Source organism: Mus musculus, chromosome 7 (assembly GCF_000001635.26).
Source record: "Mus musculus strain C57BL/6J chromosome 7, GRCm38.p6 C57BL/6J".
In the NCBI taxonomy this organism is placed as follows: Eukaryota; Metazoa; Chordata; class Mammalia; order Rodentia; family Muridae; genus Mus; species Mus musculus.
The window spans coordinates 139,632,775-139,646,795 of NC_000073.6; the positions used below are offsets into that span (position 1 = coordinate 139,632,775).

The following is a 14,021-nucleotide window of genomic DNA, read 5'->3' on the forward strand; positions in this document are numbered from 1 at the left end:
AAGCCCTGGGAAACACTCACCAGCTACACGCATCTCTAGCCAGCTGATTCTTTAAGTTGCTGCTCAGGCCCCAAGTGATCTGTTTTACATATACTTTTTTACTCCCCTGAGGAAATCCAGGGGTTTAGGGAGGGACAAACATGAACTGGTTTCTGAGTCTCCCATACATGAGTGCGCGCAGTAAGCACGTCACAAATCCGCTGTGGCTTGCTGACTCTTGGGGCAATCCTACACGAAAGCCAAGCCAAGGTCATCGCTGGGTTTCAGGTCCTGCTGTGGCAGCGCCACGCTAGGTCAGGGTCACCTCTGGGCCATGGATTCTACGTGGCAGTACCAGGCTTAGTCGGTGTCACCTCTGGGTTATCTGGATCCCTTGGGGGAAAGTGCCAGGCCAAGGCAATGCCACCTCTGGGCTGTATGGATCCCTCAGGGCAGTGCCAGCCTACCTTGTCTTGCGCTATCAGTGCCTTCACCTCTACAGAGTCGGAGAGAGTCAGCTGCTCATGCAGGGTTGGCAGGTAATCTTCCATCTCCGGTTCCTTGTTCTTCTCTTTCTTAAATGCAATCTCTTTTCTGCAGCTAGTGGAAGTGAAATAGCATCGTGTAACAGAAGACTTGCAGTGGCTGCAATGAGCAGTCTCACTTACAGTCAAAGAAATATAAGTTAACTCAGCCAAGAGAAGCCATGATTCACACATGACTAGACCCCCCCCCCCCCCAAAAAAAAGTCTCTAGCTGGGCAGCAGTCTGATTCCCAGAACCAAACCCTGCAGCCTGTTCGTTCTCTCTGCAACTGTCTGACAAGCTGATATGTGGTTTATGGAGCTTCTTACATGCTTAATTTATGTAGAGCAGACCTGCCCCTGGCAAGCTCTCCAGAAAAGTAAAACTGCTTAGTACGCAGGCTTTCCTATAAAGCAGTGGGGTGGCTCCTCCACCCATGGGTCCTCCTCCTCCTTCCCCACCTACCCCAGACCCAAGTCACACACCATACCACATCCAGAGTTGAGAGGTGGGCAATGCATCACAGTGCATCCAACCTTATTGACACAAACCCTTCTTGTCAGTCTGAGTCATCCTTCTTCCTCCTGAGCCTACCTGCAGGACCACCCATCTGCAGAGTCACCCATCTGCCAAGCCCCCACCTGCAGAGTCACCCACCTGCAGTGCCACCCATACTGCAGTGCAGGTGCTCTGAATAAACCAAGGAACAGGAAGAGGCGGGAGGCTCCTCTAGCCTTGGCCATTGCATTTCTGGGACCCGTCTGAGGGCAGGGAGGACTCATTAAACACTCTGGGATGCACAGATGGTTGTGCTAACAGCATGAAAATGGTTTGTGTAGACAGATACTTCTTGCCAAAGGCTGCAGAATAAAACAAGCTGCAGCAGACTTACACGCTCATAACTGACCAGGCGTGCAGACTTACACGCTCATAACTGACCAGGTGTGTAGACTTACACGCTCATAACTGACCAGGCGTGCAGACTTACACGCTCATAACTGACCAGGCGTGCAGACTTACACGCTCATAACTGACTAGGTGTGTAGACTTACACGCTCATAACTGACCAGGTGTGCAACGGCAAAACCCCAGAGGGGATTACTGTGGAGGGGTGGGGCCTGCAGGGACAGTCATTCTCTTTCTTACCTGTTTTCTAAAGTTTGCCCAAAGGCCATATAATTTATATATCAAAGGAGGAGCCACATTGCAGAAATGAACAATAATAGAACTATGTGTGCATTCTTATGTATTCTTAGGTGGTCTCTAAGTCTGAAAAAAAGGATTGCTACAGAAACTGTAATTGGCTAACTTAACTGTCAGACAGCCTCCTATCAACCAACCACAAGTGCTTCTGAGCCACCCAAGAACCTGGAACCAAACATGTGCCTCACTGTTCAACACCGTCACTCCGGCACACTGTGCGGAGGCTGGGACTGAAGAAGGACAGCCTTTCCCCATCTTGACCCATTACCCTTCTTTTCTCCATTGAGGCACCCACCAGCTCAGCAGTCCCCAAACCTGTCATGAAAGCCATTCAGGAGAGCCACACGGTTCTCTATGTCCTGCCCTCCCAGATGTTGCTCCTCAGAGACTGCCCCCAGGCACCTCCAGGCACCAGACTGAGGATCCAGTAGCCACAGTGGTCCTGGAACCCAGAGGAGCGACACAGCCAACCTAGGGTTTCCTCAGAGCTGCCCTTGCCAACCCCTGGGTGGTACCTTGCTGGAAGGAGGGGTCCCACGCCCAGGAGCAAGTGCTGCACACACCTGGCCTGCTCCATGTCCCCGAAGTATGCCTGTCCAATCACCTCTTCATGATGAGTTGCTGCGTAGTGCAACCTCAGATCAGAGCATACCTGTAGAAGTCTGAAGGGTTGGGGGTGGGGAGTGGGAAGGGGGAGGCGCTGTCTCAGAGGATGCTGTCCAAAGGAAGCAGTGCTGGATCAGCACTTGATCAGAGAGGCTAAACTAAAAATGTGCACTTCAGTGTTGCAGTTTTGTTTGTTTGTTTGTTTGTTTTAAGCTAAACCTGCTCTGGGGTTCTATAAAACTTCAGGTGACAATTTTCTCTGACGTTCACTCACGTGTTTTAAGCACTATTTGTACATTCTGGGGCACCGTTGGGCAGTAATAGTCAGGTGACCTGCTGGGCTCTGCCAAACTCCGACATAGCTTCCAGCAGGAGACTCAACTGAGGTTTTGTTTAAAGCGCTCCATTTGGACATAGCTGTGCAAACACACTCAAACATCACCTGTGTGTTCCTCTTCCCCAGAGAGAGCCCTGTCACCCCGTCCTCTTTACCGCTCTCCCCTCCATTTCTCCTTCTCCTAGACCCTTGGTGGGAAGCACAATGTCCCTTGGTCCTTAAATATTTCCGTGTTCATTTCCCTAAAACAGGGAATCCTCTAAGGATCAGTTAAAACTTTACAAGAAAGACACCGTTCCAATGTCTGGGTGTCTGGGTGTCTGGGTGTCTTAGGGGTTTACTACCTACACAATCAGGGACAGAATTAATATCTGAGGTGCTGCTTATTTTTATACTGCTTTAGACATGACTGTAACGTTCACCACTGCAGGGAAAGGAGGAATACCAACCGCAAGTGGTAGAGGTCCGCAAGGCTCTTGCTCTCCACCACGGCTTCTGCAATGAGCACACCCAGCTGCAGGATTGGGATGCTGAGCTCATGAAGGAACATCTTCTGCAGGGCTTTGGCCAAATGGTCTATGTAGTACAAACTGTACGTCTGCATAAACACATAGCAAATGGTCACAGGCAGGGGTCGCACACTAGTCTCCTAGAATGACGGTTGATAGCGACTGTCAACTCGATGCGATCTAGAATCACCTAAGAGACCAGCCTCTGGGCATTGCTTATGAAAGATTATCTAGATTAGCTTAGAGACTCTGGGTTCCTTTTGTAAAGGGTTATCTTGACTAGGCTAATTGAGGTGAGAAGACTCACACTAAATGTGGACTGGGGTCCTGAACTGCATTGTGAAGAGTAGGCTAGTTTGGCATGACCGTTCATTGCTCTTTGCTTCCTGAATGCCGATGGACTGTGAAGAGCTGCCTCAAGTTCCTGCTGCTGTGACTTCCCCACCAGGATAGACCACACCCTCAAACTGTGGGCCAAAATAAATGCTTTCTCCTTTAAGTTGCTTTTCTCAGGCAATTCAACACCCAGCTTTGCCTGGTCCAGTGCTCAGCACTCAGCAGGTCTTTAACACGTTTGTGGAATGCTCTCTTTACAAGGTTTACTTCAGTTGTCAGTACCAGAGGATGGCCAAAGATCCACACAGAAGACACCGCCATTAAGTCATTAATTTCATGTTCTGTTTAATTTTTCTAATTAAAACTGATGATCTTTGTGTATGCATACAACTGGGTATCTTAAAAAAAAAACAAAAAACAGCTAATACCTCCAGTGGTGTTGGGCTTGGTGTATGGGATGTTGGAGACATGAGATGAGCTATATTGATCATGAGTTTCTGGTAATTGGATAGCAAACTGGATATAGAAAAGCACAGAACTGGAGGGCGATGGTGGCCTGGCCTGTGGGCACACTGCCCAGGAGTAGTGTCCAAGCTTGGTGGCTCCTAACCCCTGTACACACGGATCATGTGAGGTCTACTAGATATAAACCTGGCTAGGCTATCCAGGTGGAGAATGTTTGTACCTTGTGTGGGGTACTGTAGAGTACTAAGACCTCAGAAAAGGAAACAATGTGGTTTTTTGTTTTTGTTTTATTTTTTTGGGTGTTGTTTTGTTTTGTTTGTTTTTTTAAAGGACACGAGGAAGCACCAGTCACAGAGGAAAAGATTCCTAATTTTCATATCACCGATGTTAACATTTCTACACAGAAAACTCCATCATGGGAGGAAAGGGTTCACAAAGTGACCAGCTGTTTACAGAACTGGCAGTGTCCCTCTCAGAACAGGCCTGTGCGTTTCTTCAATTCCATAAGAATCACAGAAAATGTGCTAAGTGATGGTGGTGTGCTGGCAGAGGACAAGCCAATAGTGCATCCAATGTGGGAGATGCCATCGCATGCATACCAGCTCTGGATGGCAAGGATGTGGACAGCAGGAGCTCTCTCACCAGGGACAGGGATGAACAGGCAATGTTCACCATCGTTGGAACGTTCCCCGCATCGTGGTCCAGGGATGTGGATGGCAGTGTTCACTGATGCTTCCTTTGCAAGAACCATGAATGCTGTGTCCATGAGCAGGTGCGCACACGTGCACCAAGGCCTGATTACTGCAGTAGATGTCACGGCATTGAAAGAAAGGATCTAACCTAGCCGTCCCCAAACAACATGGGTGAACTCCATCAACATACTGATCAGGACAAATATGCTAAACAATTCCAATCTCGTGAAGCCCCTACCAGGCAGAAGAAGGTGGGCAGAACTATAGACTCCTAAGGACATGGGGTCCTAATACATAGAATTTTTGCGTGTAACTTTGTGTCAAAAGGGGCCGTGCTCTGTGAGCAGATTGAGGCTTTGCCCAGGGTATAGCCAAAGTGTGTAACCTTGGAGGTGTCTACAAGAGCTGGGCTTGCTAGAGAGGATTGGATGGTCTTGGTGGTAGAGATGGGGTGTCATGAAGCATCCAGAGGGAGCAAGTTTCTACTGATACTGTGATTCTTATGGTCATGGCTGCCTAGTTTGAGAAGACTTGTTCACCGGGGCTAGGCTAGCAGGCAGCAGCATTACCAAGTCGGGAGCATGGGTACCTGGGTATGGATGCAGTGGGAGGGGGCTTCTTAAAGACACTGGCAGCTGTTTGGAAGAAAGAGGATGTGGATAAGAGGAGGGCTTTGTAGCTGTGGGTGCTAACGGTGGAAAGCTGCTCCCCTTTCACACTCACTATGAAACTCCTACCCGTCTCCTCTTTGGTGACATCTGCAAGAGAAATGCCAGCTGCAGCTTTAAGGGAGGGAAGCTGGGCTTGCCAGCCCCGTGGCAGAGACCTGGCTGGCTGCTCCGATCTACTCACAGGCTTCTGGAAACTTGACGAGTTAATCGTGCAGTCACTCTTGTCTTGCTTGAACACATGCAGCAGATCTTCAGAGCAGGAGTAGGAGGCCCACTCTCCTATGCTGGTGGGGATCTCATCCGGTGGCTTGTTGGAAGCTGAGGTTGAGATCTGTGAAAGAAAAAGCAACCCGTGGAGTCCTGAGACAGATGCCTCTGTGGCCCAACATGGAGAGGACAGAGTCTGGAGGCTGTGGCCCTGTGGGTGGGGACAGCATGCCTTACAGAAGGTGAAACAGAAGAGTGGGGAGATCCTAAGACTCCTCCCCTCAAGGTGAATGTGGTGGAGCTGGGGTTCAGGATCCACAGCCGTCACCCTCTACCTCCTGCCTCCAGTGAGGAGCACACCACAAGGACCCACTCACCTGCTTCGTGTCCTTGACCTTTTCCTTCTCCCTCTCCTTCTCCTTTTCCTTCTTCTCCTTCTCCTTTTCCTTCTTCTCCTTTTCCTTCTTCTCCTTCTCCTCCTCCTTCTCCTTCTTCTCCTCCTTCTTCTCCTCCTTCTTCTCCTCCTTCTCCTCCTTCTCCTCCTTCTTCTCCTCCTTCTTCTCCTCCTTCTTCTCCTCCTTCTTCTCCTTCTTCTCCTTCTTCTCCTTCTCCTTCTTCTCCCTCTCCTTCTCCTTCTCCTTCTCCTTTTCCTTCTCCTTTTTGGTCAATAGCAATTGTGAACTAACCGCTTGCAAATTCTTTTCTGGAATTAGTTTTACTCCTTCTGTCAAGGAAATCTGGGGGTGGGGCAAGTGGGGAGGGATGGAAAATTATAAACTGAGAGCATTAAAAATAGGGCCTGTATCCCCACCACCACCACTTTCTGCTTCTAATCGGAGATAGCTCTTAGGTCTGAGGGAGTTGCTCAGCCAGGGTCAAACCTGGGAGCTCCCACAGCACGGAGCAAGCCTGGTCAGTCACTACAGGTTTTTGTGGTGGATAGGGTGGGTTTAGGGAGCGTTCTCTTCAAGAAGCCTCAAGAACGCGGGTATGGCAGGGCCCAGCGAGATGCCGACAGATCTCTCAACCCAGGGAAAGAGATAGATGATGCAGGGGAAAACTGTCTGCATGCTTTTTTTTTTTTTTTTTTTACAGAGGACCTGCTAAGGCTCTGACTTCTCTGAAAAGAAAATGATACTATAATTTCCCAAAAGAGGCAGAGTCTGCTCTCAGGGGCTGGCTGACAGGATTGGTAGGGATCTTCACAGCTTAGCACCGTATCTTTAGCCTTCCCTTACCTGCAAGATGTGCTTGAAGAAGCTGTAGGCCATCAAGCAGTCATCTTCATAGGAAGAGGCACTTGGGGATGCCATCAAAGCCCGCAGGATGTGCACACGGGCCAGGGCCTCCAACTGTCTCACACTTCGAAACTGGTCCAAGGAGGCCGTCTGATTTGAAGGCACTGTACTCTCTGTGAGAGACTGGGCAGGGGAGGCCTGCCCTGAACAGCATGGTGGGTGTGAGTCTGGGACCATGAACTGAATTAGGCCCAGAGATAGCCTCCCCCACAACCTACAACACTGACCCAGCCCCCTGTCAATCACCACGCACCTAGTGATGTGCTGCTGCCTGCCCTGGACTGGAGTTTGTGCAGCAGGGCTACCTTTCCACACAGCCTTCCCTGGGTCCCAGACTTCTCTCTCTGAATCTGGGAGTCAAGGAGGCCCATTTTCTGGGAAGTAGACGGCTGATGGCCTTGGACTTGGTACTCATTCAGTGCCAGGCTAGTGTCCTGAAGCCTCCACACCAATTAGAGTGGTAGGCCATAGGCTGACCTGCTCTGTTTTCTCCCTAGCTAGCTGAGTGTGCTACGTTCATCTGCGTGGGTTAAATGCTGAGCAGTCACACAAGTGCTGGCTCTGTCCACTCTGCCCCTTTCCCCACTCCTAACTGCTATAAGCCAAAATGAACGTACGTCTCCATCAGAGGACAATGTTGGCCCAGCAACAGTCCTACTGTGTCTTGCTGTAGGGCCGTGTAGGGTCTACAGTATAGTAGTGGGTCAGGGAGAGCTATCATGGTCACCCTCACCTTCCTTCTTGGGTTCTGGCTCAAGGGCGTCTTCATTGGGTTTCATGGAGAGCAGAATCTCGATTGCCCAATCCAGGTGGTCAAACACGTCATCCAGAGGGAACTGCTTGTAATACATCCACTCGCTGAACTCCATGATGTAGTCCACCTTCTGCCAGTTGTTCTCTGGTTTCTTTGGGACAAGACAGAAAAGCATCATGAAGTATGACACCAATCAGGCCAACATGCCATGAATTAGCATGGGGAGGCCTACGACAGCGAGACTTGACGGTGTATGTGTCCAGCAAGACTCCCCGAGGGCTCCAGCTGTGGACAGAGGTATGGCAGGAAGACAGGAGTTTGGCCAGGCCCCCCAGGTCCTCTGCACCCTTTGCAAGTGTCCCACTGTCCCCTGCTCTTCCACACACCACTCCAAGTCTCCATTATGGAAAGGGAAGCTGCTCAGGGCTCCCTGCAAGGCTGTCTGAGCAATCTGAAGCCTTGGATGGGTGGCTCTGTGGTTAAGCGCTCTATTAAGGGTCCTATAACTCCCTCCCCACGCATGCACAGCTTGTGTCTAAACTATCAACAGCTTCTATAGCTCATTGTGTACCTGTGAGAGGGGTTGTCAGGGAAACTACAGCCAAAGATGAGGCATGATATACACGTGACCTATGACCATTGGAAAATGCAGGCCAGCCTCGAAGATGAGAGGCCCAGGCGAGCCAGAGTTTTAGTTTGCTGGCCAGCTGCTGCACTCTCCCTTCCCAGGCCTCTTCCGTGGCCTAGCCTCGAGGTGTCACCCCCACACTTTTCAGGACCTACTGTCATGGCTCTTTCACCTCCATAATGCTAGCATCCCTACAGGAAGATGGGAGGCTAAGACAGGGGAATGCCCAGAAGCTTGGGGGTGGGGTGGGGGGGTCAGCGCCACCTGGTACACACAGTTGACAAGACAAGGACTGATTCACGAGGTTGTCCTCTGATCTCCATAGGCATGCCATGGAACACATGAACACACACACACACACACACACACATTTATACATCACACACATATCACATACATAAGTAGATTTAAATAATAAGTAAATAAAAACAAAATTCAAGGACGAGACTCGAGGTCACTGAAGAGCAACCTGCTTTCCATGTGCAGCTGCTGAATATATTGAGTTCTCTGCCCTTCTTCTAGCACAACCTGGTGGCCTTCCCTTCTCAGGGGCCTGCCCTTCCAGCTTCCTCAGTGAAAGCGGGAAAACAAGGGTTTAGTAAGGTCCCCCAGGTCCTCTGCACCCTTCGCATCCTACCTGTCTCACTGGCTCCTGTATCTCCTAACACTACCCCGAGCCTCCATCATGAAAAGGATGCTGAGCAGGGTGCCCTGCAAGGCAGGAAGCGACTTGCTGCCTGACCCCAAATCCCAGCAGGAAAACAGAGAATGACCAGTTAGTTGGTCTACAAGAGCAAAATCCAGGGGCTCCATTGAATCTCATACACTAGCATCAGGTCTCTGAAGTCACAGCCTGTGCCCTGAACGAGCCTTGCACCTTTGCTGTGAGCTGCCCTGGTCCTTGCAGCATCTAGGACCTCACAAGCAGGGATGTGCTTAGGGCCTATGAGACAGACCAGCCTTCTAAGGTGTCTCCTCACATTCCAGACCTTTCGGTTCAGAGGCTCAGGACACTACTGGTCCCACACTCAGGACTTCAGGGAGCCCCCTGTGGGCCTCACTCACAACAACCACTGTCATCCAGTCAGAAACCAGGGCTCCTCCCACTAAAGTGCATGGAATGGAATGGAATGTCTGTTTTGGCCGTTGGGTAGTGGGGACAAGACCTACCTGTTCCAGCCTGTTGCATGCAGATCCCTGCTTACTCTGCAACCACAGGCCCCAGAGAGCCCAGACATTTATCTTGAGGTTCTTCCCACACTTCCCAGTGGTGACTAAAGGGCAAATCAGCAGAAGGGAGGCTCTAGCCTCAACCAGGGCTTACTACACAGTGACATCCTCTGAGCTGACCCACGAAGACCCCCATTCTTACGCCTTTCATATGATTATCTCTGTAACTAAGACACAAATACACCCACCCTCACCAGAATGGTCACCACACAGACCTGCAGTGCCTGGATAGCATTTTGATAGCAGCTCAACTCTCCACAGACGGTTTTCGAGTTCTGGGCCAGGCGGTACCACATGCTTGCCAAATAGCTTTCCTTCTCATCCTTGAACTTCTGAATTTCCATGGTGAAGTTCTGCCCAAGCTTGGCCTTCACAATGACCATATGTTTGAAAATCAAGCTGAAGAGGAGAAAAGGATGGGGCAATGCTGGGATGCATACACGTGGCATATAGGATGGCCATTGCCTATGTTCCTGTTGGCAGGGATGGGACAAGATAGGGACCTGGCTAGGGTTTTGTGCTCTATATGTGGTGAAGTCCTTTAGTGGAAAGGTACAGCGGGGAAACCCAGCCGAGGCAGTGTGGAGAGCATCCCGGGGTGCTCAGGGTGAGGGCACTCACAGGCGGTGGGCTGTCCTCGGCAGCACTTGCACAGCCTCGTCCAGCACCTTAAGACCCATCTCCCAGTCATTCCGGTCGGCGTGGCTGTTGAAGAGCAGAGTGTAGAGTGCAGCGCGGAGTGTGAGGTCGTCCTCGGCCCCTGGGGTAAAGAAGAGATGGGGCCTCAAGGGGGCTGGACAGCCAGCTCCTTTCTAACTGACTGGGTACCGTCTGACTCCACACCCCTTACTTCCTTCCTCACAACCATGTCATAGTCTTCCATTCACACACAGGCATCAGAAGTTGCCATGTAGGGCTGGTGGTAGATCGGTGTGGGCCCTGCCCACAGCCCACCATGACTCGGGCACTCCTCTGTCTGAGGGGACCGGCTCCAAGTGCCCCTCCTGGTCACCACTCTCTGCACATTGGCTTTGAGTCCCCAATCCCCCATGAGTCCTCTTTTCTTAGAAAGCCTGTTACTTTTCTTTTAATCTAAAAGTAAACAACATGAGCATGAGGAAATAGAAACCCAATCTTCCCTCTGCTCACCCCGGTAACATTCAGAGAAGGCTGCAGGCCCTGCCACCAAACTTGTCACCTATCTCCAAGGCCAACCCTGGCACTGAGCACATGGAGGTGAGTCTTGCTGGCCACGGTCAGCAGGGGGCCTGATTGACTTTTTGCTGTTGTTCTCATGCTGACTGTCCTAGCATAGGGGATGCTGTGTCAAGGACTGGACCGACTGTCCTAGCATAGGGGATGCTGTGTCAAGGACTGGACCGACTGACCTAGCATAGGGGATGCTGTGTCAAGGACTGAACTGACTGTCCTAGCACAAGGGATGCTGGTCAAGGACTGAACATGCCCATAGCTCTTGCCACAGGTTGGTGGCTCTGCCAGCTTTCTTCTACTCCAAGATAGACTTGAAAAACCGGCTAACCTCGGGTACTTGGGGACCTCATAGTTCCTTTAGTATTTGAGTTTATTATCTGAACCTGTTAGCTCACTGGGGGGAGGGTGCTCTGTGCACGCTCATCCACAATTCTATGGAGCCTAGCCTCCATTTTCCCCCTTGGTCCCTAGTTTGATGGGCTGAGGTATATGAGGGCCATTGAGGTGTTTCACCAGTCAGTGGGTAAGAGACTTAGGGCGGAGACCCTGCTTGTCAAACCTCGCTGCCATCCAGCAGCAGGGAGCGCGGACTTCTTTTCAGTGCTGTCCTTACATACAGAGGCTCAGGCCCAGGCCTGGGGGTGCAATGCTGGGGGGAGGCAGCGAGGCTGGGGAGAGCGGAGCCCTGAGCCAGAGGGCTTTCCTCATCTGACTAGCTCTAGCTCTTCCCCACACTGGACATGAGGATTTCCCACATTGTTCCTCCTTCATTCTCTGCCTTTCTCATCTGTTGCTTTTTTTGGTCGGTTTGAAAGTGTGCCTCCTTTTTCAGAATTTCTGCTTGCCCAATTTTACCTTCTGATGTTTTTCGTCTGGATTGGAAGGTGGTTTTGTTGCTGCTGTTTGTGTTTGAGAGAAAGTCAATTAGCTCTGGCTGTCCTGGAACCATGTAGAGCAGGCTGGACTCTGACTCACAGCAACCTGTTTGCTTCTATTCCCTAAGTGCTGGGATTAAAGGTGTGTAAAGCCACATCTGGCCCAGAATGGGAAGGCTTTGTTTTGTTTTGTTTATGTGTATTTTATGTTTTTGCTTGTTTGCTTTGTCTTGTTTTAAAGACTTATGTCTATGTACAACATGTGTGACCATGTCTATGGAGGCCAGAAGAGGGTATCTGATACCCCTGGAAATGGAGTTACAGATGGTTGTCGACAACTGTGTGGGTGCTGGAAATTGAATTTGGCTTCTCTGGAAGACATCAAGTGTTCTTGACAGCTGAGTTACCCCTCCAGCACGAAGAGTGGGAATTTTTGAAGCCATGGACTTCGTGACCCTATCCAATAATGGTTTCCAGGGGTGAGTGCAGTTTGACTTCCAGCTTCTGTCTGGCTCCTTATGCACCAAGCTGACTCAACTGGGTGAGTGTGAGCGAGGTCTGCCTCTGACTGTTATCTGTATTGCTTTTCTTTCAAAGTCTGTCAATATTCGAAATGCTGGGGGTTCGGTATACTTTTTACTTACATATGGCCATGCATTTGTTCTTAATTTTGAATCTGTTTTGCCTATGAATAGACTAGCATGCTCAAGGCAGGGTCCGCTAATCTATTCTGCAGTGTCAAATACACACGGGGCTCTTGATTGCCAGGGAATCTTATCATGAGAAGAAAATGTATTCTTTTTGAAAAAAATTGAAATCTCTGTTGTTCTGAGGTCAGGGTGGTGTCTTCCTGTCCCTGTTTTGCCGATGAGTACACCTCCACGTTTTTTTCAATGGTAGAAACATGATTAAGGGGAAGACAAGACACATCTATCAGCATAGCTGGGGTCTTAGGTGAAGGCTCTCCACTTTGGTAGGATGGAGAACCTGGGCTGGGCATTCTCTGTACAGAATAGGTTTTCATAGGAGCTTAAGAGAAAACATCAAGTGAGAAGTAGACATGCTCATTGGCATGGTCCCAATTAAGGTGCCTCGTGTGAGGACACAGGATATGAACCATGGGATGCTCAAGCTCCCAAGAGCTCCTGTTTCCCATTGCCCCGAGGCTACCAACCTGGGAGGAACGGGATTTCAGGGCCTGTCCCTCCAGTCTGGAAGTCAGCTGACGGCCACTGGTGCAGAGGCAGGGTTTTATCTGTCTCCTTAAGTGAAACAAACAAATAGACAGCACCTGTTGGAGGAGGCTGATGTGTTCCTCCATCTTGGTCCTCATTAGTGTCAGTCAAAAACCAAAAGAAAACAAATAACCAAAGAGAAAAGAAAAAAAAGGAATTGCCACAAAATTTCAGAACATACCATATATGCCACATGAGTACAAGATCATACATACCACATCATGTATCATGTACCATATCATATCACATCATACTACACATAGACCATACCATGCACATCCTATACATGCCAAGACCTCTTGTGCCATACAAAAGCAATGTCATATTACACCACACTGTACCACACACTCTCATACCATATACAACACACCAGCTTGTGCATACAACATCATACTACATACAATATTCCATGCACACCACAGCATGATACACAACCATACACATATCATATCACACATATATTGCACCACACATAACAAATTGTAACCAACACACCACACCACGCCACACTTCTAAACCATATCAGGTATAGACCATACACAAAACGCACACCAACCCCCACACCCACCCCCACCGCCCCCAACAGGGGCTGTGTTCAGTGAGAGTTGTGTTCCCAATCAAGCCATGCCCCAAGGCAGCCATATCCTGTGGGAGCTATGCTGTGGGGTTGTCTTTTCCTGTGAGTCTGGCCAGGCCTGAGGGTAAAGGTCTCCTAGCAACCTAGCATGTGTCCCTGTGGCACCTGCTTCTTGTTCTCTGTCTTGTTGATGATGCTGATGATTCTCTGGAGGGATGCCTTGGCCTTCTTCCTGTTGGCCGGTGAGGACAGAAGTGGGAGCCATGTGTTCCAGTAGTGCCGGGCGGCCATCATCACCAGGGAATTGCTGTTTGCCAGGCCCCCAAACCTGAAATGACATGCCTGGTCTAAAAATCCCAATAGGCTGGGCAGACTGCTTGGCCACACCCACACCTTGCCCAGGACTAGAAAGCTCTTTCTACGAAGGCCTTGTAGGGGAGGAGTGGAATCAAGGTGGTCCAGCTCTGGGACTGTACGGCAGGCACCATGGTAGTGCAAGCCTTGTGTGCCACCTCCCTAGCTCCTCAGGTGCCGATCACATCCCAGGGCAACGATGGGCTCTCCTAACCTGGCCCTTGCTGTGCCCACCTGTCCCCGCTCCTTAAGCCCCTGGATGCTTAGGGACCCTCCGGACATCCTTTGCACCCCCTTAGCTCACAGCTCTATCGAGTTTCTCCCATGG

The 14,021-nt window shown here is 50.2% G+C and overlaps 1 protein-coding gene and 1 long non-coding RNA gene across 7 annotated transcripts in view; one reads left to right on the forward strand and one right to left on the reverse strand.

Annotated features, from left to right (window-relative positions):
- Gm33031 overlaps window positions 1-2,834 on the forward strand; it is a 52,821-nt gene extending 49,987 nt beyond the window's left edge. The window contains exon 7 of the long non-coding RNA XR_003946896.1: window positions 1,761-2,834. This is a non-coding gene — a long non-coding RNA (predicted gene, 33031). The remainder of the gene's footprint in view (window positions 1-1,760) is intronic.
- Window positions 1-14,021, reverse strand: part of Cfap46 (cilia and flagella associated protein 46) — an 83,874-nt gene that overhangs the window by 31,861 nt on the left and 37,992 nt on the right. For 5 of the 6 annotated variants that reach the window (XM_017322097.2, XM_017322099.2, XM_017322098.2 and 2 more), the window contains 8 exons: window positions 13,505-13,667; window positions 12,702-12,789; window positions 10,062-10,200; window positions 9,656-9,839; window positions 7,562-7,733; window positions 6,769-6,971; window positions 5,908-6,267; window positions 4,591-5,654 (listed from right to left, as the gene is read on the reverse strand). In XM_017322097.2, coding sequence (XP_017177586.1) covers window positions 5,202-5,654; window positions 5,908-6,267; window positions 6,769-6,971; window positions 7,562-7,733; window positions 9,656-9,839; window positions 10,062-10,200; window positions 12,702-12,789; window positions 13,505-13,667 — 1,762 coding nt within the window. In that variant the 3' untranslated portion in view covers window positions 4,591-5,201. Of the gene's footprint in view, window positions 1-446; window positions 580-2,270; window positions 2,370-3,099; window positions 3,249-4,590; window positions 5,655-5,907; window positions 6,268-6,768; window positions 6,972-7,561; window positions 7,734-9,655; window positions 9,840-10,061; window positions 10,201-12,701; window positions 12,790-13,504; window positions 13,668-14,021 lie in introns of those variants that run through there. The other variant, NM_001302546.1, reaches the window with a different exon arrangement.